Source organism: Hemitrygon akajei, chromosome 9 (genome assembly GCF_048418815.1).
Source record: "Hemitrygon akajei chromosome 9, sHemAka1.3, whole genome shotgun sequence".
Classification (NCBI taxonomy): domain Eukaryota; kingdom Metazoa; phylum Chordata; class Chondrichthyes; order Myliobatiformes; family Dasyatidae; genus Hemitrygon; species Hemitrygon akajei.
This window is the reverse complement of record NC_133132.1, coordinates 137,252,366-137,274,607: the sequence shown is the minus strand read 5'-3', so window position 1 is coordinate 137,274,607 and position 22,242 is coordinate 137,252,366. Positions and strand designations below refer to the sequence as shown.

The 22,242-nt window shown below is 37.6% G+C and overlaps 1 protein-coding gene across 1 annotated transcript in view; it reads left to right on the top strand.

Annotated features, from left to right (window-relative positions):
• The window catches only part of tmem214 (transmembrane protein 214), a 39,984-nt gene extending 19,835 nt beyond the window's left edge, over positions 1-20,149 (top strand). Inside the window, exons 8-17 of the mRNA XM_073057058.1 lie at positions 1,167-1,268; positions 2,210-2,351; positions 4,780-4,871; positions 7,465-7,513; positions 8,293-8,406; positions 10,864-10,981; positions 16,393-16,489; positions 17,052-17,220; positions 17,678-17,829; positions 18,260-20,149. Coding sequence (XP_072913159.1) covers positions 1,167-1,268; positions 2,210-2,351; positions 4,780-4,871; positions 7,465-7,513; positions 8,293-8,406; positions 10,864-10,981; positions 16,393-16,489; positions 17,052-17,220; positions 17,678-17,829; positions 18,260-18,386 — 1,162 coding nt within the window. The 3' untranslated portion in view covers positions 18,387-20,149. The remainder of the gene's footprint in view (positions 1-1,166; positions 1,269-2,209; positions 2,352-4,779; positions 4,872-7,464; positions 7,514-8,292; positions 8,407-10,863; positions 10,982-16,392; positions 16,490-17,051; positions 17,221-17,677; positions 17,830-18,259) is intronic.
• Positions 20,150-22,242: the final 2,093 nt, after the last annotated feature.

Here is a 22,242-nt window from a genome sequence, read left to right as displayed (position 1 = left end):
AAAGTCATGTTTATTTGCAGTCGTGACTCATGTTTTGGTGTGGTGTCTGTGAGCCAGTGAAAACAGTGGCCTGTTGGGTAACTTGCTGAATTCTGATTTGATTGCAATCCAAACCTGGAAATATAAATTAGACTGCGATAGTATACAGAATGCTGCTAAAAATGGGCAAAGACAGATGAAATGGATAAGACAGTGCACCTTAAATTGTAATAATAAACAAAGCTAGAAAGTTGTCGTCAGTGAGTTAATACTGTGGGTTGATGATCCTTCAATTTGCCCAATCTGCAGATTCAGCTTAGAATTCTAGCATCCGCAGCGTTTTTTTTTTGCTTTGTCTTAAATTGCTGCTTTTTAAATCTCCAGCATAAACTATTGTAGAAATCAAGGATACTCTGATTTGTAAAAGTGATGTAATGAAGATTTTTTTTAAAAATCTTACATTTGTAGGCAGTGGCTCTTTTTTTGCAACATCTGTGGGCAACTTGTATGCACTTGGTTCCCCAATTAGATGCTGTTGGAGTACATTGTGTATCTTGGATTTTAAGCAGATTATCTTTTGACTTTTTTGTGTTTTTAGTAGGTAGGCCTCCGTTAGTCTCGATAGTCCAAGGATTTGCACCTTGGAAAGTTTCCAGGGCGCAAGCCTGGGCAGGTTTTTTTTTATGGAAGGCTGGCAGTTGCCCAAGCTTTCAAGTCTCCCTTCTCCACGCCACTGATGTTGTCCAAGGGAAGGGCATTAGGACCCATACAGCTTGGCACCTGTGTCATCGCAGAGCAATGTGTGGTTAAGTGCTTTGCTCAAGGACACACACGCAGCCTCAGCCAAGGCGTGAACTGGCGACCTTCAGATCACTAGACCAACACCTTATCCACTTGGCCACGCGCCAACTATTTTTAATAGCATGTATGCCAATGCAGTGAGTTGCTGTTGAATACGCACTTGCTCTTATCCTTAAGACAAGAACTGTTGTTTTTGTTGTGCATTTGAGTTGCTGTTGTGGTCTTAGCTAGCCCAACATTTAATTGCTCGATCACAATTAAGAATGAAAAGTGTCATTTAGAAAAATGGGATATTAATGAGAACTTGACAGGTGTTTACCTGATTATCTATTTATCCCACTTATGCTACAGATTAAACTTTTGATCTCTCTCTAATTGCGCTTTAGGATGCATTCTAACTTGTCCAAAGGATTTGGAACAATCGGACCAAAAGATTTTTTCCCACTGCTGGACTTCGCATACATGCCAAACAACTCACTCTCATCCAAGTAAGTTAGAAATTTGAATTGGATGCTAGTGTCTGAAAGCTGACAGTTTCTGGGAAGGGTCCTGACGAAGGGTCTGGGCCCAAAAAGTTGACTGTCCTTCTTCCTATTGATGCTATCTGGTCTGCTGCATTCCACCAGCATTTTGTGTGTGTTGCTTGAATTTCCAGCATCTGCAGATTTCCTTGTGTTTGAGCTTCTGGAATTGTTCTGTGTTTAAAGTTGATTTTGAGACTGTTTTTCATTAGATTTCTTCCAAACAACACAAGTGCACAGATGAAATTAGTACTGAGAGTAAAACTGAATACTTGCTCAGCCTGATTCTCAAATAATGTGATACAAATATGACAGCCAAACTGAGCTGTTTTCATAGATATGTATTCAGCTCAGCTTCAATAATATACTGAATGGTATTTGATCATCATCCTGGAGTCTGCAGTTTTCTATTTTAACACCTATGTATCAAACTGCTTTTGACTTGCCTTAGTTTGTGGCTATTTCTTAGCTGGGGGAAAAGATCATATGAAGTACTTAGGCTAGCTATGTTTATACTTAATGCCATTACATGGGAAGATTTCAGAATTTTAAAGTAAGCTAACTATTGATATTATTGGTAAATGTGAGTACTTTACTTTCCCAAGCTACTTTCTATGCAATGTCACAAATGTGTCAGTACCATTTTAAAGACAGCTAAAAATTACATATCTTACTGCAACATTAGAATGTTAAAGTAATCCTTTTTGCTTTGCAATATAAATGCAGTGTATTCTCAACTGATTTATATCTATCAAAGCACTGAATTAGAAGTATTATTCAGAAGGTGTGTTGTTTCAGAGCATCTTCGTGTAACATTTAAGAGTATGGCCTATGTGGTGTAACAGCTTGGGAGCAGGGAAGTAATTTTTTTAATTGTTTGATAATCTACCATTTTTGAACTTTTTTAGTTTGCAGGATCAGTTGCGCCAACTTTATCCAAAGTTGAAAGTATTGGCATTTGGAGCCAAACCAGAATCTACACTACACACCTATTTTCCCTCTTTCTTGTCCAGAGCAACGCCCAACTGTCCTCCAGAAATGAAGAAAGAGGTGAGTGAGCAACCCTAATTTTGCAGCAATCAAATGCAATTTTGAGAGACTAGTTAGGTTTTTATGTCAAGCTTCTTCCTGTAAGTGCATTCTCAGTATTTAATTTCTATTTAGAAAAATACTTTGTATCTGTCCCTGAACTCTGAGGCTTTGCACAGACCTTTTTTAAAAAAAATGTCCAACATGGTTGTGCTTGCACCAAAGTAATTTTCCTTTGACTAAAATCTCTTAATAATATTATAGACTGGGGTGGTGAGCCTCATGCATGCATAAAAGTATTGTTGGCACATGGCATGCAGTCCTTTAAACCCCACCCATCATAAAAAACATACATAATGAATATCTTGTTAAATGATTATTTTTTACAACCCAAGGACAGTGAGATGTTTTTACAGGAAACCTCTCACACTGGCTTGGCACTAGCTAGATAGTTGCAAGAAAACATGACATTGGATGAAACACTTTAAAGTCCTCATGGACCTGGTGTACACATTAGTATTTGGATAATAAACAGTACAATAACAATACTATTTAAAATTGTTATTTTTCAATTATCTTTTAAAATATTAATAATAACTTTTGAGTAGGATTTCTAAAATGCTTTATTTCAAATTGTCTTGCACTTATTAATAGTACAACAATAAATACACGTAATCAAGCACAGGATTTATCTTTTTTTCTTAAAGTTGATCAATGGTGATTGCTGCTCAAAGTTATGATGGAACTTCAGAATTTTTTAGAAGGTTATTGCCAGTTTGACTACACATGCTCAAAAATGTTCTCTGCTCTGATTTACACCTTGTGAGGAGATAGTTATGTTTGTGTATTTTCAAACTGAAGACACTTCAGATTCAGATTAGTTTATTCTCATATACATTGGCGTGCGATAAGTTCCTTGTATAAAGCTTTGAGTGAACAGTTCATATGGAAGTAAATGCAACAATTAGTGTGAAATAACTGAGTAGTGAGAGGTACCACAGATACTAGTGTATCTGAAGTGCTTGCACTTGTATTTCATATCTCTTTTTTTGTCACCTGGAGTAAAATCTGGTGGCATAACTGACAAAATGAGAGGAGTATCAGTGGATCAATCACAATTGCTGTTGTTTGTAGGTCTGAATTCCATGAAGTCTTTAGTATTTCTCAATAAATTAAATGGGAAATAATTTTGGTCCTAATTACAAGTTAAGTGTTTTATTTTGAAGTACAGACATTTTAACCTTACTACACCAGCACCATGTTAAAATGGCCTGGGCATGGTGACTGTCATGGGTTCCCCATAAAGAATGCATCTAAGTTATAGAATGTGTTTTATATCTGTGGAACTTAGACTATCCTTCTGGAACCTTGGGGAGATGGGTTTGTAGATGAGGGTAATTAAAAGGAATAAAACACCAAATGAGAAAATGTGAAGATGCTGGAAATCCGAGCAACAAAAAGTGCTGGAGGAACTCAGCAGGCCCGGCAGGCCCGGCAGTGCCGAACACACACTCAGCAGGCCCGGCAGTGCCGAGCACACACTCAGCAGGCCCGGCAGTGCCGAGCACACACTCAGCAGGCCCGGCAGTGCCGAGCACACACTCAGCAGGCCCGGCAGTGCCGAGCACACACTCAGCAGGCCCGGCAGTGCCGAGCACACAGTCAGCAGGCCCGGCAGTGCCGAACACACACACACACCCACACCCACACCCACACCCACCACCACCACCCCCACCCCCACCCCCCCCCCCCCATCGGTGGAGCTATTGGAATGGGAAGTGGAATTAAAATGGGTGGCAACTGGGAGATACTGCTTGTACTGGCGGACTGAGTGTAGATGTTCAGCGAAGTGGTCTCACAATCTACGTCATGTCTCAACGATGTACAGGAGGCTACACTGGGAGCACCAAACACAGTAAATGACCCCAACAGATTAGCAGATGAGGTGTTGTCTCGCCTGGAAGGACTGTTTAGAGCCCTGGATGGTAGTGGGGGAGGTCAGTGGGGAGGGATGAATGGACAAGGGAGTCGCGTAGGGTGTGATCCATGTGGAAAGCAGAAAGCGGGTGGGGGGTGGGGGGAGAGAGATGATGTGCTTGGTGGTGGGATTCCATTGGAGGTGCAGGAAGTTTTGGAGAATTATGTGCTGGACGTCAATGCTGGTGGGGTGCTAGGTGAGGATTCCACAACCATTCCACAGTCAAAATTGCTTGTATCTCATTTCTTCCCCATTCTGTTGTTTGGTTTGAACAACAACTGAACCTCTTGACCATGTTTGCATGCTTTTGTGAACTGAGATGCTCCCACATGATTGACTAGATATTTGCATTTATGATCAGGTGTTCCTAATAAAGTGGCCACTGAGTGTAATGTGCTGATTCTAAATCACATCATAGGTCTTGTTCAGGTTGGTATAAAATGAAGCAAATGTCCTACTTTTAACTTCCAGCTCTTAAGATGTATGGTTGAATGCTTGACCATAGATTCTAACAGCTTCAGCGTTTGGAGACAGCTCTACACCAAACATCTTTCACAGTCCAGGTAAGTAGTTAAACTAAAAGAAATGGTGATTAACAACTTGTCGGTTTACTGGAATAACTGAGAAACTATACTTGTGTTTATGGTAACTTGTCCAAAATCTATCTTGAGCTAGCATAAGATCCTGTTTTTTTTCTCTCTATTTTAAAAACATAGAAAACCTTCAGCACAATACAGGCCCTTCGGCCCACAAAGCTGTGCCAAACATGTCCTTACCTTAGAAATTACCTAGGGTTACCCATAGCCCTTTATGTTCTGAGATTTGTTTTGAGTGACCTGACCCATTTTGAAATCTCTGTTGCAACTGGATGTGAATATACCGGTAGTGTGTTTTTCTGAGTTCAGTGCACATCTTGTCATCAGTAAGTCAAGGATGATTTTTAGCCATACATGTTCACTTTGGCAATGAGGAACTTTGACATTGAAACCAAGTATCCAGGGCAGTAGTTGAACCCCAGCCAATGTAGTTGCCAGAAGTCATGAATGTTCGTGAGCAAGAGAATTTTGGATTATTTTTCCCTTGCTCTGTGTCTCAATAATTTTAAGATGATATTGATGACCTTGTAATCTGGATTAAGTTCACTGAAATGTATTCTTTAGCAGCGTTCAATCTAGACGGTGTGTATATAAACTCGGGTATGAGTCAACCAATAATTTGCCAATACCTGCTAACTACTAGATAACTTCTCGATTGGTAACAATTTTGCTCTTACAGTACTGAGGGCAAAAGGTGAAATTCAGGTGATGCAAGGAGTTTTCAGTATGAAGGGTGAAAAGCAGGTCATTAAAGTAATATGTCCTATTAGATAGTGATTCTTCAAACCACCCCGCCCCTTACTGTTTTGGAGCTATGCCAGGATAGATCCTGGATCCAGGACAGATTCAGTAGCCTGTTCTTGAGAAAAGTACAGGCTATTGAAATTTAAATAGTATGAAGGCCACTGGTTGCTTTTCAACATATTTAATTTACTTAAGAATATTTTTGTGTATCATACCTTCTGGAGAATTGCAAGATTAATGAAATGGGTACAACAATTGTGTTGATGCCAGGAACAAAATTAGGCTTGCCATTATATTAATAGTTGCAATCATGTTGATTATTTCTAATTCAGTTCAAAGATGGCAGATGAGTGATAACTAGGTTGAAGTAGCCAAGCATAGTATTTTAACGACATGACCTTGTCGTTTTAAGCCCATTGTACAGTTCACTATTTTTCTTTGAGGTTTTGCAACATACTGCAAGGTGCAGTCAAGAATACAGACAGTTAGCTCTTTAAATTATAAGTATTTTTTTCAAGTGGAATGCAGCTAAAAATTTCATTCTTCCAACGATCTATACTTAAGTATGAATCCGATTTCCAAGTAACTGCAATAGCCTTTTTGGCTACTGCCACTGCAATTTTTATGAATTCTTTCTGATATTTATTCAGTTTGGATTTTGGTTTTATCCCTTCAATAGTGTCTAGTAAAAATAATGTTGGATTATGTGGAAGTTGTGTTCCAATAAAATTCTTAAATTTGTCCAAAAAGGTTGAATTTTAAAACAAGACCAAGTAGAGTGTAAAAAAAAAAGTACCAATTTCTTGATTACATCGGAAACATCGATCAGATAAATTTGGGTTTAATTTGTTTATTTTTTGTGATGTAATATATAATTGATGTAAAAAATTATATTGCACTAATCTTAACCGGACATTTGTTGTATTTGTCATACTGTCAAGACATAGTCTTGACCAACTTGTTTCTTCAATTTTAATATTCAAATCAATTTCCCATTTTTGTCTTGACTTATGAATTCCTTGTTTAATTGCCTGTTTTTGAATCAAAAACTATACATACAAGAAATAAATATTTTAATTTTTCCTTTTTGAATTAAAGTTTCTATTTCAAAGGTGCTCTGAAGATAAAATTATTGGTTATCTGGGGAAAGAAAGAAATATACTAAAGCTATTATGAACTCCATGGAGCATGTGGGGATCTTCTGATATCCAGGCATTCTTTCTTTTCTCTTTTTTTCTCTTTCTACAGGGATATGTTAGGGGGGAGGAGTTAAGGGGAGCGGGGAAGGGTTGATAATTTTTTTCCCTTATGTAACCCATTTGAAAATTCAATTTAAAAACATTATATTTAAAAAAAAGAATACAGACAGTTGTGTATATTTTTTATATTGAGCTGTATAGCTGATAATAGCATTAACTGATAACCAAGCTGAAAACCAAGCTGGTTTTCATTAATTAATTTACCTTAGTGCAGCATTTAACATTACATTTTGTTTGAGGTTATTTAATTCAAAATATATTTTGCAGTCCAATTGAATGCAAATACAAGAGGATTATTATCTGCATTTTCCCGACGAAGATGTGATCTCCATTTAATTTCAAGTTATATAAATCTTTCTGATGAAAAGTTATATTAAAGTCATTTTTATCTTTTTATACTATAAATCTATGGTGCTAAGATGTAAGAAATCAAATGTTCACTCATACAGCACTCTACATGCATGTTTGAATAATTGAAATTTAGTTTTACTAGCATAGTTGATGTAATTTCCAAAGTGAAAAGTGTATTGCATATTAAGTGATGATTTTTATTCCAGTCTTCTGCTAAATCGTCTTTTGGAAACCTGGGACAACATTCCAGTCAAGGTAACATTAAATGTTGATAATTTATTTTTGGTTTGAACAGTTGTTTAAGTAATTTTGATGTTGGAAAGTATTACTATTAAATTATTTATGGCCTTGGTTTCATTGGTTTTCGCCTGACTACTAAATGGAATAGAATTGGGGACATTTTCTTAACATTGTTGGGACATAATTCAAATTGATGCAATTCCTTTTATTCTGAAATTTTGCAGGTTTTAGAACGGTGTTGAAATATTGCTCTAATACATAATTGTATGGAGCTGGTAGGTTCAGTGACTATGTATCTGCAACTAAGTGAAGAGTTGTGAATTTTGTTTAGTCAAAGAATTTGTGCCATACAGTGTGAGACTTGCTCTATCCTCCTGCCACAGACAAAAACATCTTGATGTGATCTTTAACATGGGGTAGTATGGTCACCAATACTGCTTGGAATCTGAAGTGTTCAAGGGGATGGTATGTTTCCAAATTACAAGAGTGGGAAATTTGTAATTAAATAACTGGTCCATTGTTGAATTCTCTTTTGTTATAGAAGTGTTACTGTTTAATATATTACTTGAAAGTTTGTAATATTGAAATCAAAATAAATAACACTGAACCATTGTCATAACAAAAAAGTTCTTTGGTCATCAGTAAATGAGTGGGAAAAATATACCTCTCTAAAAGTGACAGGTAATGAGCAATCATCAGTTTTATGAATGTGTCCAGTGTTTACTTTTTAAAAAATGTACTTTGTACATGTATGCTTGCATAAATAAGTGAACTTTGAAAATCCCTCATTGCAGGTGCAGAAATCTCTGCAGGAAACAGTGCGGTCATTTAAAGTTACAAATGAAGAACTGTCTGGAAAGGGTACCTTGAATTCACAAGAAATAAATGCCTGTGACACTGCATGCAATGTAAGAGATTAAATAAACTTAATATTTGTTTTGTGCATGCATTAGTATTGGGAATTTACATTATTATTTTGTTTTATTTGCATGGGAATGTCTGTGCCTGGTCTTGTATACAAGCTCCTAATTGTAGCCGGAATTACTTTTTCCTTTTGTTCCCCCAAGATTTTGTCTCAAAACCAAGTTGAATGTGGTTGTCACTGGTGGTGTCCTTTAACTTTATAATTGATCTATTGTCACATGTACTGAGATAGAGCAGATCAGTTTTGCATGCCATCCAGATTTTAAGACACAAGTACATTGAGGTAGGACATAGGGAAAAGTAAAAGCATAATGATGTTTGTTATCACTGAGTCATGTGAAATTATTTTATGGTAGCAGTACAATGCCATGACATTAAATTACTGTAAATTAGTGCAAAAAAGAATAAAGGTATTGTCTATTGGTTTATGGACTTTTCAGAAATCCTAATAGCCAGGGGAAGACCTAGTTTCTAACTCATTGAGTATGGGGCTTAGGCTCCTGTCCCTCCTTCCTGATAGTAATAACAAGAGGGTGTGTCCTGGATGATGATCCCATTTCTTAAAGATGTCCTTAGTGATAGAGCAGGTTGTCCCCATGATGGAAGTGAATGAGTCTGCAACCTTCTGCAGTCTCATGCACTTTTGCAATCCCATGCATTGGAACCTCCATCCCAGGCTGTGATGCAGCCGGTCAGAATGCTCTCCACCATATATTTATAGAAATTTGTAAGAGTCTTTACTATACCAAGATTCCTCAGAGTTCTAACAAAGTTGAGCCACTGACATGCCACCTTCATTATAGCATCGATATGTTGAGCCCAGGATAGATCTCAGATGTTGATACCCTGAAACTTGAAGCTACTCACCTTTTTCACCACCACCCCACAATTAGGACTGGTTTGTTCTCATAACTTGATGAATCCTCATTCGGTGTCTCTGTTTTGCTAATGTTGAACGTGAGGCTGTTGCTTCACTACTCCAGATTCTGAACAATCTCAGTCCTATACACCTGATCATCACTGAGATCTTACCAACAACTCTGTCAAATGTGAATTTATAGATGGTGTTTGAGTTGTGCTTAAGCACAGAAAATGCAGTGGAAATAGACACTAATGTGTAACAGTCGCAATGTGCTAAATTGTGAGATGAAGAGTTTGCCTTTTCTTGAGGTCTATTCAAACATCTTACAACAGGATTGAACTGTCCGTGTGGGCATGATCAGGTTGGGAGTGGTTTTTGTTTCGGCTGCATCATCTCTGAGACAGCAGGAAATGTAGACAAGGTCTGTGGACAAAAAGCTGGTTTTTGTGATGTTCTGAGCTGTGTCTACACCTCTTTGCGATTTTTTTGAAGTCTTGAGCTGAACTGTTCCCATTCCAATATTCTTCAGGATAAGATGCTGTCCATTGTGCATTGATTAAAAATTAAGATCAATAGGGACATGCCAAATTTCCTCAGGCTTTGGAAGTAGTAGAGGTGCTGGTGTACCACCTTGGCCATGGTGTCTACATTGTCAGGCCAACTGGTGATATTTACACATCGGCACCATTTATATCATGAGTGCATATGGAGTAGTGTAAGGGGCTGCAAATGTAGCCTTGCGGGAGACCAGGTTGATAATCATGGCAGATGTTTCGGACTGTCTTGTGGTATATTGATCCAGAAGTTAAGCTTTCATTCCAAAATTCCCTCTTGATGATGATGAGCTGTTGTCTTGCATCATTACATTCTTTGAGGGAAAAACTGCCATTTCAGTAACTATTAAGTTGCAATATTTTGGACCCAGTGGTAAGGAATCCATGTTAAACTTGGGATAGGAACATGCAGGTGGTAATGGTGAATATCTGCACTTGCTCTTCTCCAATTCTGGTCCTTGGAGCATCTTAAGATGACATCACTTTCTATTTACCAGTCTGGATCTAGTTCTATTCTGCTGCCACCTTAATTAGGTTTATTATCTTGTTTATGAAAACCTTTCGTCCTAAATTAAAATCATCTTAAAAAGAGAAAGGTTTGCTTTTCTCTGGCTTTCACTTTCACGTTCTGACAGCCTTTTTGAGGGGTAGTCACTTCTGTTTGAAATGCAGAGTTACGCTTCCAGTGATATGGAATTTAAAAAAATGTAGGATGATGTTTGCAGGGATAACTTCCTTGCTTTTCTAAAGTGATGTAGAATATCTCTTGTCGAAATAAAAGGCAGATAGTAACACATCTGAAAGAGAGCACTTACAGAATATTTGGACATCGGCTGTATTTTTGTGCTTGGGTCTCTGGAGTCTTGATGGTCATTGTGGTTTGAAGTTTAAATGGCTTTAGTTGATTAAACGCAAAACATGAATGCCAGATTGTGTGCCTGCTCTTCTTTTTGTGATCAATTGGAGAACAATATTTTTTAGTTACTTTGTATTGGATAGTAACTTTTCACATGTCCATTTTCCAGAATCTTTTGCAGAAGTTGAGAGGCGGTGGCTTTCCCTGGTTTCGTCTGTTACTTGTCCTATTGATTTTTACGGCAGGCTTTGTACTGCATGATATTAAAGTACACGGATCCTTCAATGGTTAGTAAAATTAATTGTCATGGTTGAATGTTACTTTTTTGTTCTTTTGAAAATACTTGATAATATTTTGACTGCGATGAACGTAGTCTACCAAGTTAGTGACTGCTTTAAGTGTCTTGTTTTACTCCAAACCCAAATGTTGGGGCAGGTGGTGTTAATAAGGTCTTGTAAGAGAAAAATGCAGAGCAATCCCTCTTGAGAGTCTTTAAATTCTACTTTTCAAATATTAAGCTACAACTTGAAATAGCATAATTTTAGTTGGTAACTAAATAGACCACTTGGTTCAGCTCTGGAATTTTGAAAGTGGGCACATGGTATAGTCCATCTTTATTCCTAACCTTTTTACTCTGCTTGTGGATAGCATTTTGCTCATCGTGATGCCTTACTACAAAGCCACATCAGAAACTGGCTAGTCACCATTGGAATACAAAGATATGGACATAATTTGTAGTTGTAGGCTATCAAGACAAATCTGTTTGGCAGTCGTTGAAGATTGTTGGGCGCTGCTCTGATTGTGGCAAGGCTTCAGGAAGAACAAAAAGCTATCTACAAGGCAAGGGCATTCATTGTGGTGAAGAATGTTCACTGTGCCTAAAATTATTTGTGCACTGTTGATACAGAATAATATGCACTGCTTAAGAACGGAGTTGAAGAATTTCTGTAGCCAGAGAGTGGTGAATCTGTGGCATTTGTTGCTAGAGGTAGCTGTGGAGGCCAAGTCATTGGGTATATTTAAGGCAGAGGTTGATAGATTCTTGATTGGATAGGGGATGTGGGGAGAAGGCAGAACATTGGGGCTGAGAGGGAAATGGATCAGCCATAACGAAATGGTGGAGCAGACTTGTTGAGCCAAATGGACTCATTCTTCTCTATCTTATGGTCTTTTAAAAAAAATTTAAAACTAAGGTCAGGGTTGAAAGTTAATAGCACTTTTTCCTCAAGAGCTTAATGGATATTTTAGTTCCTATTACCTAAAAGAGTACAATTGTTGATTTAATTGTCAAGACTACATAAGTTTTTAATTTGTACGGGCGTAAAGGCATATGAATTCAAGGCTGGAGGTACAAATTAACTATGACAACTGGGCTTTCAGGAATGAATGGCCAATTTCTATAGAACAATACCCAGATGCTGGCCTTTTTGCTATGAAATTTGTTTGCAGATAATAAAAATTGACACCGATGAGGATCTTAACATCAGCTTGTATAAATTAATAGGCAGAAGAATGAAAGTTTTTGAGTTCAGTGTGAAATAATCCCTTTTCAAAAGGGTAATGAGAAGCAATATAATAATGCAATAGTAAAGGAATTATGGAAATGTATATCAAGGAATAATCCCTTTTCAAAAGGGTAATGAGAAGCAATATAATAATGTAATAGTAAAGGAATTATGGAAATGTATATCAAGGAATCATACAGAATCTTTTAACGGACAGGGCAAGTTGAAAAATCATTGGTATATTTTAAAATTGTATTGGCTTTGTGGTGAAGCATGAAACATGAACAGGTTGTGCTGAGATTTAGAAAATGCCAGTCAGGCCTGACTTGGGGTTCTGTGTTCAATTTGGCTATCATATTTTTAATTAACAAATCCCTAGAGAGGGTGTAGAAAGGATTTGTCAGAACAGTTCAAGGATGAGACTTGCAAGGGTTGAGAAATTTTTCAAATGGTTAAGAATTGTTTACTGATTAATATCAGAATAAAAGTACATACAAATTGTGACAGATGGCAGCTCACAAAATTGGCAAATGTGTAAATGATCCTTTCAACTTTTATGGGTGATTTTTGGAGGCCATAAAGGTCAACACCCCACCCCTTATTGATATTTTAGATACACACCTCAACTTGCCTGGATCCTGTTCCAGAATATTTATTTACCTGAGTAATTTAAATGAGTAATTAGTTAAATAAGAAGGATTTGCATAACACCAGATCTCACCACCTCATTTCTCCCACAATATTTTTTTGTAATTTATTTTTTATTGAAGTTCATCATCAAACCAACATTTTCATAAGATGTATTTCAGATATTGTACATATAATCATATATGCCACAAATCTCCACGGAATATTTAACTGAGGTATACACTTATAGAAAAGAGAGGAAAGAAAACAAGCGAAAGGAGAAAACTATGTACAAGAAGGGAGTAATTTTTATTTTATAACATTCATTGATTTGTGAGAATAAAATCAGGCCTATGAGGTGTTATGTAGTTAAACCATTTTTCCCAGTATGAATCAAATTGTTCGAACTTATGATTAACAGATACTGTTATCTTCTCTATGTTGTAAATGTCCATTGTAATTTCCATCCATGCATTTAAGGTTGGACTCTCCTGTGATAACCATTTCCTAGTAAGTCTGTTTACCAGTGTTACGAACCCCGTAACTGGGTCACTTACCAGCAAAGATAGAGAGGTCCGTTGAAGTCTGATGGTACTATTTTTAAAAGTTTTTATTTATAAAGGGGGCACAAAAGTAAGGTTAATACAAACATTCAGATAATATACGTCATCAATACTCAATCTAAAGCGCAGGTATAGTAATAATCATCAATAAGAAGTAGCTCTATCGTTTTGTCTAGGGGTAAAAATATTGTCCGATGGAAATATAAAAGTCTCTCAAGTTCATGCAGGCTTTAGCCTTTGGGGACCGCTGGGTTTTCACTGGTTGGAGAGAGAGAGAGAGAGATTTGTGATAAGAGAAACTTGCCCAGTCTTTTAGGACGCAAAACTGTTGAATCGGGAACGTTGGTTCCCCGTTGTTAGTTCGAAGTCCTTTTTGGTGGTATCAGCCATCCGCTCCCCAGGCCAGGGGAAACGGAATGCACGTGGCTTCCGAATAGCTTCCCGTTATCACGGGAGTGATGAGCGATGGTGTCTCCTTCTGGTGCTTCGCTAGGGGACTGCCCCCTGCAACCCCTCTTTTATCTTGACTTGCAGGGTTGTAGATGTCAATCAGGGTGGGGTGATGCAATCCCCAGCCCACATTACCCGAGGGTGTGCACGTAGCCCAGTCCACGTTGCCCTGAGAGCTGGCACGTAGTATAGGATCGCAATCCACAAAGGTGTCTCCAAGAAACAATGGCCAAATCCGTTGCTTTGTCTTGCTGAGGATTCTCTCTCATTTCCTGGGTCCAAGACCCGAATTAATAGCGATCTTGCGATTCTCAAGAAGGAGGGGGCTGGGATCATAACACCAGCCACCAGTAAGTAGTATATTCATTAAATATTTATCTCTTTTCAACCATTCTTGAGGTATATATCCAAAATATATGGTCTTACTCTCTAAGGGTATTTCACATTTAAAGATGTCTTGTAGGACATTGTGTATCACACTCCAATAGTCTTTGATAATGGGGCATTCCCAGAAAATATGATAATGATCTGCATTTTGATTGTGCAGTACAAATTCTTTATAGAAACATAGGCGAAGCTCAAGTAACTTTGACAGTTAGCCAGCCAGCAGATTGTTTACAATCTAGAGAGTAAGGAAGCCATTTCCTCTGTTTCTACAAATCCTGAACTCAATTAAAGATAGTTGATTACTAGAGAGGCATGCTGAAAATTTAAGTTTGCATTTGCAGAAGGGTAAACAGGATAGAGATGGTTTTACTGTTCACATTTCAAGTTAAATATATTCAATGTTTTGGATGAAGTTGAAATTTAGTGAATTTTAAATTCTTCAACATGACTCTTTGATTGCTCTAATTTCTGTTGAATCATGCATGGAGTTCTGCTTTATAGCCCTTGTTCATATGAGGCACATATAGCCATATAACAAGTAAATGTTTTTGTGCTTGAGTGTGCTGGAACTGCCAAGCTCAAGCTTGATTATTGATACCTAACTTGCCTGCATATTGCAAGTGTATACAGGAAATTGCTACATTTTTCCATATTTGATGGAAGGGCATCATAGGTTTGAAGTTGGTTCAGGACCCATCAAAGTTTGACAGTGTCTTCCAGCAAGAAATGCAAGTTGGATTGACTATCTTTAGCAATCTACTTGCTCCTGTGCTGTTTTCACAGATGGTAGTGGAATAATGCATCAGATTGGAAGATCAGCCCTTGCAAATAGAGAAATGTAAAATTATTGGATTTTATTGGTTATTTTATTGGTTATTGTAGAAATGCAGATGTCTAAATCCACATGGCATCATACAACTTGTGATATAAAAATAGTTCAGTAACTTCCTATGATCCATCAAGGAAAAACAGTGTTAGTTAATCTTTCAATCAGACTTTATTTATACAGTCGGCCCTCCTTATCCGCGAGTTCCGCATCTGCGAATTCAACCAACTGTGAATCGAGAAAGCCAGGAAGTGCTCTTCCAGCACTTGTTGTTCAAGCATGCACAGACTTTTTTTTTTCTTGTCATTACTCCCTAAACAATGCAGTATAACAACCATTTTACATAGCATTTACATTGTATTAGGTATAATAAGTAATCTCGAGATGATTTAAAGTATACGGGAGGATGTGTGTGGATCGGGATCGAAAAAATCGATAGTTCTCTTACTAAATAAGTCGGAACAGGTACATCCGGTATTATTTAGCGTCAATTAGTCAAACGTTTGTCTTAGTATATAGTATATATTTTACCTTACTATGCATATAAAACACTTAAGAACATGTGTTTCAGCGCCGGGCACGGGAACAAGTTCCCGAATTCGATCCAGTGACAGACCGCTATCGAGTGTGCTCTCCATCCATTGATGTGGAGGATCAAAAACCCAAAACCCAATAATTAAGCCATTGCGTTGCTTAGTAATAATTGTAACTTTCATCAGGGCAGGGCCTTTCTCACTTTATCCTTTAAAATTGTTCCAATCATTGACCAAGGTAGCCTAATGCTTTTACAATGACCAATGGCATTTCACTGATTGCTTTATTATTTCCACTTTATTTTCGATCGTGATCATGATTATTTTCGTGAACAGAAACACTGGATTCAGAGCTCCGCTGCGAGGTCCTAATGTCCACCACACTGAGCCAGGTTAAATAAGGGCTGGGGTTCCGCTGGGTCCTAAGGTCTACCACATTTAGACAGGTTGAATAAGGGACTTGAGCATTCAGGTTTTTTGGTATCCGCGAGGGGTCCTGGAACCAATTTCTTGCAGATAAGGAGGGCCGACTACTCTATTTAATCACATTTTATATGGAGAAACTTTTAATCATACAAGTGAGCTTGGATGTGTTCTTATAAAATAAAAGTGCTTAAGATATTCTTATTGATGTGTTTGTGCTTAATGTGAATTCTTAAGGAAACTTCAGACAGCAGAATGTATTTTGCTGGGGGCATATTCATAAACTTGGTATGATTTTAAACTATTGAAATCACTTTTTTTTAAAAAGTATGTGAATATTATTTGTACTGTCCAGCCACTGATCCTGTTTAATATCTTCCTCAGCCTCGTCTTCCGCTCATATCCTACAACAGTCGGGAGTAATGTCTGTATCTCAGCAGGCATGGAATAAAGTTTCTTACTATTCAAAGCAAGGATATAGGTGAGTGCAATTGATCAACTTGTACTCTCAGGGGGAACAATGTTACAGAGTAGTCAAATCATATCAGCTATCCATTAAATCTGTATTTTTTATCTGAGATTTGGTAAAATGTTATATTTTTAAATGGACACACAATACAGTTAATTTTTCCAATTGATAAGAATGGGTGGAGGAGGTTTGAGACTAGTGGGAATTGGGTGAGGAGAGGGGGAGGAATGGAGGTACAGGTTGTATCAAGGTGTGAAACCAATGGACGCTCTACCTATTGTGAAATCATTTCTTCAATTTCAAATTGTATTGAGCTTTCATTTAAAATAATTATTCCAAAGAACTTGCATACAGTGAAAAAACCGACGATGTCAAGGTTGTTTTATAATTAGCTTGGTGTCTGTCATCAAATAGTGCACAAAGTTTTCTCTCATAATATTTATTTGAAACCTGAGGTTTTCTGTAACATAAATTTTCAAAATGGAGACTAGATGAATGATCTATAAATTTATCTCCATCTTTAAAGTGCATTTTATGCTGACTGTTCACATGATTCTGTTCATCGTTTTCACAGCTGGGTAGAAACAAATACTCCTCATTATTATTCAGAAGCTGTAAGTCTGTTTGGACCAAGTCTTGAACTGGGTTGGACAAAGCTATGTGAATCAGCTGTGTATATAAAGGAGAAGTTGTCAATTCATATTGCATGGATCATTGAAAATCTGCCTCGGTTTACAGAGTGGGTAAGTAATGTTTCCATCATTCCATGCATTCAACTAATTTTGATGGAGGCTTGTGCAATATGTTTGAATGCAAAGTGAATACATCTGGTCACTGTAACAATATAGTTTTTACATAATGAATTGTCATTTTACGTTCCTGTTTTGCATGGTTTGATAACAATATGTTACTAATGTAAAAATACACAATGAGATCCCACTGTCTCCATTTTTGCTCACAGCTTAGTAACTATATATTTAGATCTATCTTTCAAATGGTAAAGTGGTTATTTTGCATAATTGATAGATACTCTAATTGTATTGCACTGTCTTTGCTATATGTTTCACAAATGGAGTTTGAGTGCTGTGATGCTCAAATAGATTCTAATTTGCATGGTACTTCACCCACTTGTGAAAATCAAGACTAAGATGCCATGTGAAGTCTATAGTGCCCTGATTCACTTTGTCTTGTCTCTTCCAGCTTCACTCTAATCTACCGGATGCAGTGTTTCACTTTGTAGAATATGTCAAGGAAATCCTTCTCTTTATCCATCAGAATTATATATTACCAGCTGTGGAATATACAAAAATAGTGATAATGCAGTGGTGGAAACTGTTTGTTAATTCTTGCGAGTAAGTATCTGTTCTGTTATCTACAGTTGCATTTTTCTTTTTCTCAAGCTGTTTGGAGCCAGCCTAAATCATTTTCAGAGAAATTCAGTGTGTTTTGGCTACTTCTGCAGTCCAGCACTTCTGGTCATTTTATTTGAGTACGTTGAAATTTTCCAGTTCAAGATCATCTGACTGTTCAATATTGCTATTGATGTACAGTAAATAAGGTGCACCCCCAGGTACTTGTAGGTCCCCACGTCCATGTCCTCACCATCAATAGGGAGCAATGGTGGGGAAGTATCACTGATGAGCCAGATGCCTAACCATTAATATTTCCAGCATTTAGTTTATCCGATGATGGTTTGCAAATGCATACTCAGTTAGCCTCAACTTTTAGCTAGTATTTGTGATCTTACTTAACTTTTTTTTTAACACCTTTGCCAAACTTTAGGGATGAAATCAATTGGGACTGTATGAGGAAACACCTTGTGAATGCTACCCAAGTAACGTGGAGTTATCTGCAAAATACTACTACTGCTATCAAAAACTGGGCTGCCTCAGTGATCTCCAATCATTAAACAAGAAGCATGTTTGTGTTATTTTGGGAGTAGCAATTGTACAGTTTCAGCAATTTTGAGGCAATCAATTAAAATTTTTGCTGCCGAGAGCATAGAGATTCAGTTGAACTGAAAGGACAAATTCCACTTTCATTTGTAAAAAAAAAAACTTTATATCAAATGCATGTTTTTTGTACCCAGTTTTTCCAAAACTTTGGTCTCTCTATACTGTATTTACAAGTTCTTTGCTTTATAATTTTGGATGAAAAAAGTCAATACCTATTAATGTGCTATAAATAGCTTTTCACACTGATACTTTTGATTCCAGATAGTATATTGAATACAGTATTTTAATGAATATCCAATATTATACAAATTAATTGTACACTGTTGGCACCATGTGTACAAAGTGATTGCAATGTTAACAGCTGATGGCTAGTCTATCATTATTGGTGGTTCGTGTTCAGTTACTACATTAACAAGTCAAAGACATTAATGTTGCATGCAGTCTATCAAGAATTTCCATGTGAAATATGGTTTGTAACAAGTATGGGTATCCAAGTTCAATAGTACTTGTATGTCACCTTGAAATAGACTAATTGATACAGGTTGAAAATCTGTAATTTAAATCTATTTACAGCTCTTGAATATTTTAAATTCTGATACATGACCTTGAAACATTTTTTGTATTTGTAAAAGCAACTTTTGCCTCATGCTGTTAATTATAGTACTCATTTTAACACCAGAATATTGTCATGTTGCCGTCACATCGTGTAGAATTTCTTTCTGAAAGTGGTACAATGGCAAGACAGGTGTCTGCTTAATCATAATTTTAAATGCGACCTGGTTATACTAAACATAGTCGATTACAGGGCGAGTTATACAGGCATTTTGTTTCTATCTTGCTGGTGCAGCAATTGTAACAGTTTATAATTCATTGAAGATGTGGTGTAAATTTAAAATTGTATTTGGCTATACCTAACTTAAGAAAACAATTGGATGACAAATGAAATATAAGTTGTCTAATGTGTATTTTGCCTGTGTCCTTGCGACTGTTCCTTTAGAATCCAGATGTAGAACTCAATGTCCTCATCTGAAAAGATGTAAATTTTTTGATAATATCTACAAATGGATGTTTGATCATGCTTTGTGTGAATGTTTCATTTCAGTAGGCGAATGCAAGACTGATTCATTTGCAAATATAATAGTTAATTTCTCTTCCCTCTTTCTCTCTTCTTCCCCCCCACGGCATCTATAAATTGCAGCAACAACAAATGCTCTCTCAAAAGGTTAAAATACTCGGGTTCAGGAGTACTGTCTATGTCTAATTAAATACCATCCGGAGTTCAGTGATTCTGTGAATGAAGAGCCAATATTTTCATTCAGATCTTGTTCCAAATAAATTTGAAAAGTGTTTCAAGTTGCTATTTAATTACTTTTTGTCAATGTCACTCTTTTTTCCTTTCCTAATATGCACTATATTCAAATTTGATTGTATATACTGTAAAATATCCTTTGGTTATCCCTTCATCTGGCTCCATTTACAGGTGACATTTTGTTTTGCTGTTGCAATGGAACACCTGCCTTGTTCATAGACTAATTTATTAAATGGTAATTTTAACTGGGGCGAATTCTACAATGTATATATGAACCGGAATGCTGGTTAGTGAAACTTTGGCAAGCTGGTTATATTTTATTTCTATTGCAGGAGAAATGTGTTGGCTTTAAATGTAAATTTCAATCATGAATTAATCCCTGGTGAAAATAAATGGTATTGAACTAGTCTTGAATCTTTAATCTTAATGTCATTCTAAACTGTTCAATATTCTTTATGAATTTTTAACAAAACACTCTGTTGGTTTTTCAGAAATATCTTGAGCTGGTAATACTGGGGTAGTGATTAGTTGGGTACGGAAATGGGAAGTTCCCTGCCGAAGGGTCTTGGCCGGAAACATTGATGACTACTTTTTCCATTGATGCTGCCTGGCCTTCTGAATCCTCCAGCATTTTGTGTGTGTTGTTAGTGTTTAGTTGAGTGGTTTACTTGGGTTTGCAGAACAGGCAAAGTTCTCAATTTGAGAGATGGGAAGAGTTTTCTCACTTGCACCCTCCTGAAGATATGGTTACACTGTGTTGGGTGTTCGCAGTTCTCTTAAGAAGCATCTCTGAAAGGCTTGATTGAAACTGGTCAAAAATCAAACCTCAAGGGTGACCAGGATATTGTGGAACAAAGTAACTGCAAAGAATCTGGATAGGAAATAGCATAAGTGTTATTGGGACAGCCTCAGAGTAGAGGGACATCCATGTAGAACAGACATGAGGAACAATTTCTTTACCCAGAAGGTAGTGAATCTGTGTATTTCATTGCCACAGATGGCTGTGAGGCCAAGTCATTGGGTATATTGGGTATATGTCCCCCTCCCCTGGGAGAATCACAAACTATTACTGTTGCCAGGCTGTTAATGAGAGAGAAAGAGATGGAACGAAAACATATTGGGACTGGAACATTTGCTTCAGACAAGGGCGAGATAACAGCCTGAGAGAGAGTTATGTTTATCCTCCATGTTATGACTCCCGAAAGACTTATGGCTGCTGAGAGGGCTGTTTACGTGGTACCATCCTGCTCATTAAAATTTCTCAGTGGACAGCCAGAGTGGGCTGGTTTGATGGGTTAAGTCATTCAAACCTGAGACCCCGTGAGTGGGGATAAAAGTGAGGTCTGGGGTGACACCCCTCAGACGCACCAGGAGACACACTAGTGAGCATCAGAAACCCACGAGAAAGTGTGGGGCATCGGAGACCGAACGGATCAGTCAATTTCACTCACAGTGGTTATAGCAAGGCCGGTGGGGGCTTGTGTGTGTGTCCACCCTTGCCTGGGTGACGAGTCCACCACGGAAGAACGGTCTAGCTAAAGGACAGAGGGGTCATACTTGAATGGCCACAAAAACACATCAACAGATCAAGATCGTAAAGGAAGGTTTGCAAGACAATTGCTGTCACTGTTTGATCGTTCTCTCTCTCCTCCCCCTCCCCTCCCCTCCCCCTCCCCTCCCCTCTCCCTCTCTCTATTACAACACATCGACCAACAACTACCTCAGCCTGCATGAACTGAACGGAACTTTATATTTCCATGTGACAATTCATTATCCCCTAGACAACGATAGAGCTTGTTTATTATTGATTATTATTATACCCACACTTTTAGGTTTAGTATTGCTAATGTGTATTATCTGTATATTTGCATTGATATTGTTTTGTATATTTTACTAATAAACATTGTTGAAAATAGAACCACCAGACTCCAACGGATACTTCTGTCTTTGCTGGTAAGACACCCAGTTACGGGGTACGTAACAGACTGTACTCTTTGGAGTTTAGAAGAATGAAGGGGGACCTCATAGAAACATTTCAAATGTTGAAAGGCATGGACAGAGTGGATGTGGCAAAGTTGTTTCCCATGGTGGGGGAGTCCAGTATGAGAGGACATGACTTGAGGATTACAGGGCGCCCATTCAGAACGGAGATGCAAAAAATTTTTAGCCAGAGGGTAGTGAATCTATGGAATTTGTTGCCACGGGCGGCAGTGGAGGCCAAGTCATTGGGTGTATTTAAGGCAGAGATTGATAGGTATCTGAGTAGTCAGGGCATCAAAGGTTATGGTGAGAAGGCAGGGGAATGGGACCAAAGGGGAGACTGGATCAGCTCATGATGAAATGGTGGAGCAGAGCTCCTTTGTCTTATGGTCTTGTGGAATGCTGTTTCTTTTGGCTGTATTCATGTATAGTTGAATGATAATTAAACTTGAATTTGATTTGATTTTTGCCTCATTGCATTAATAGTCTTGTAATTGTTTCTCTGATGTTAAAATTTGATC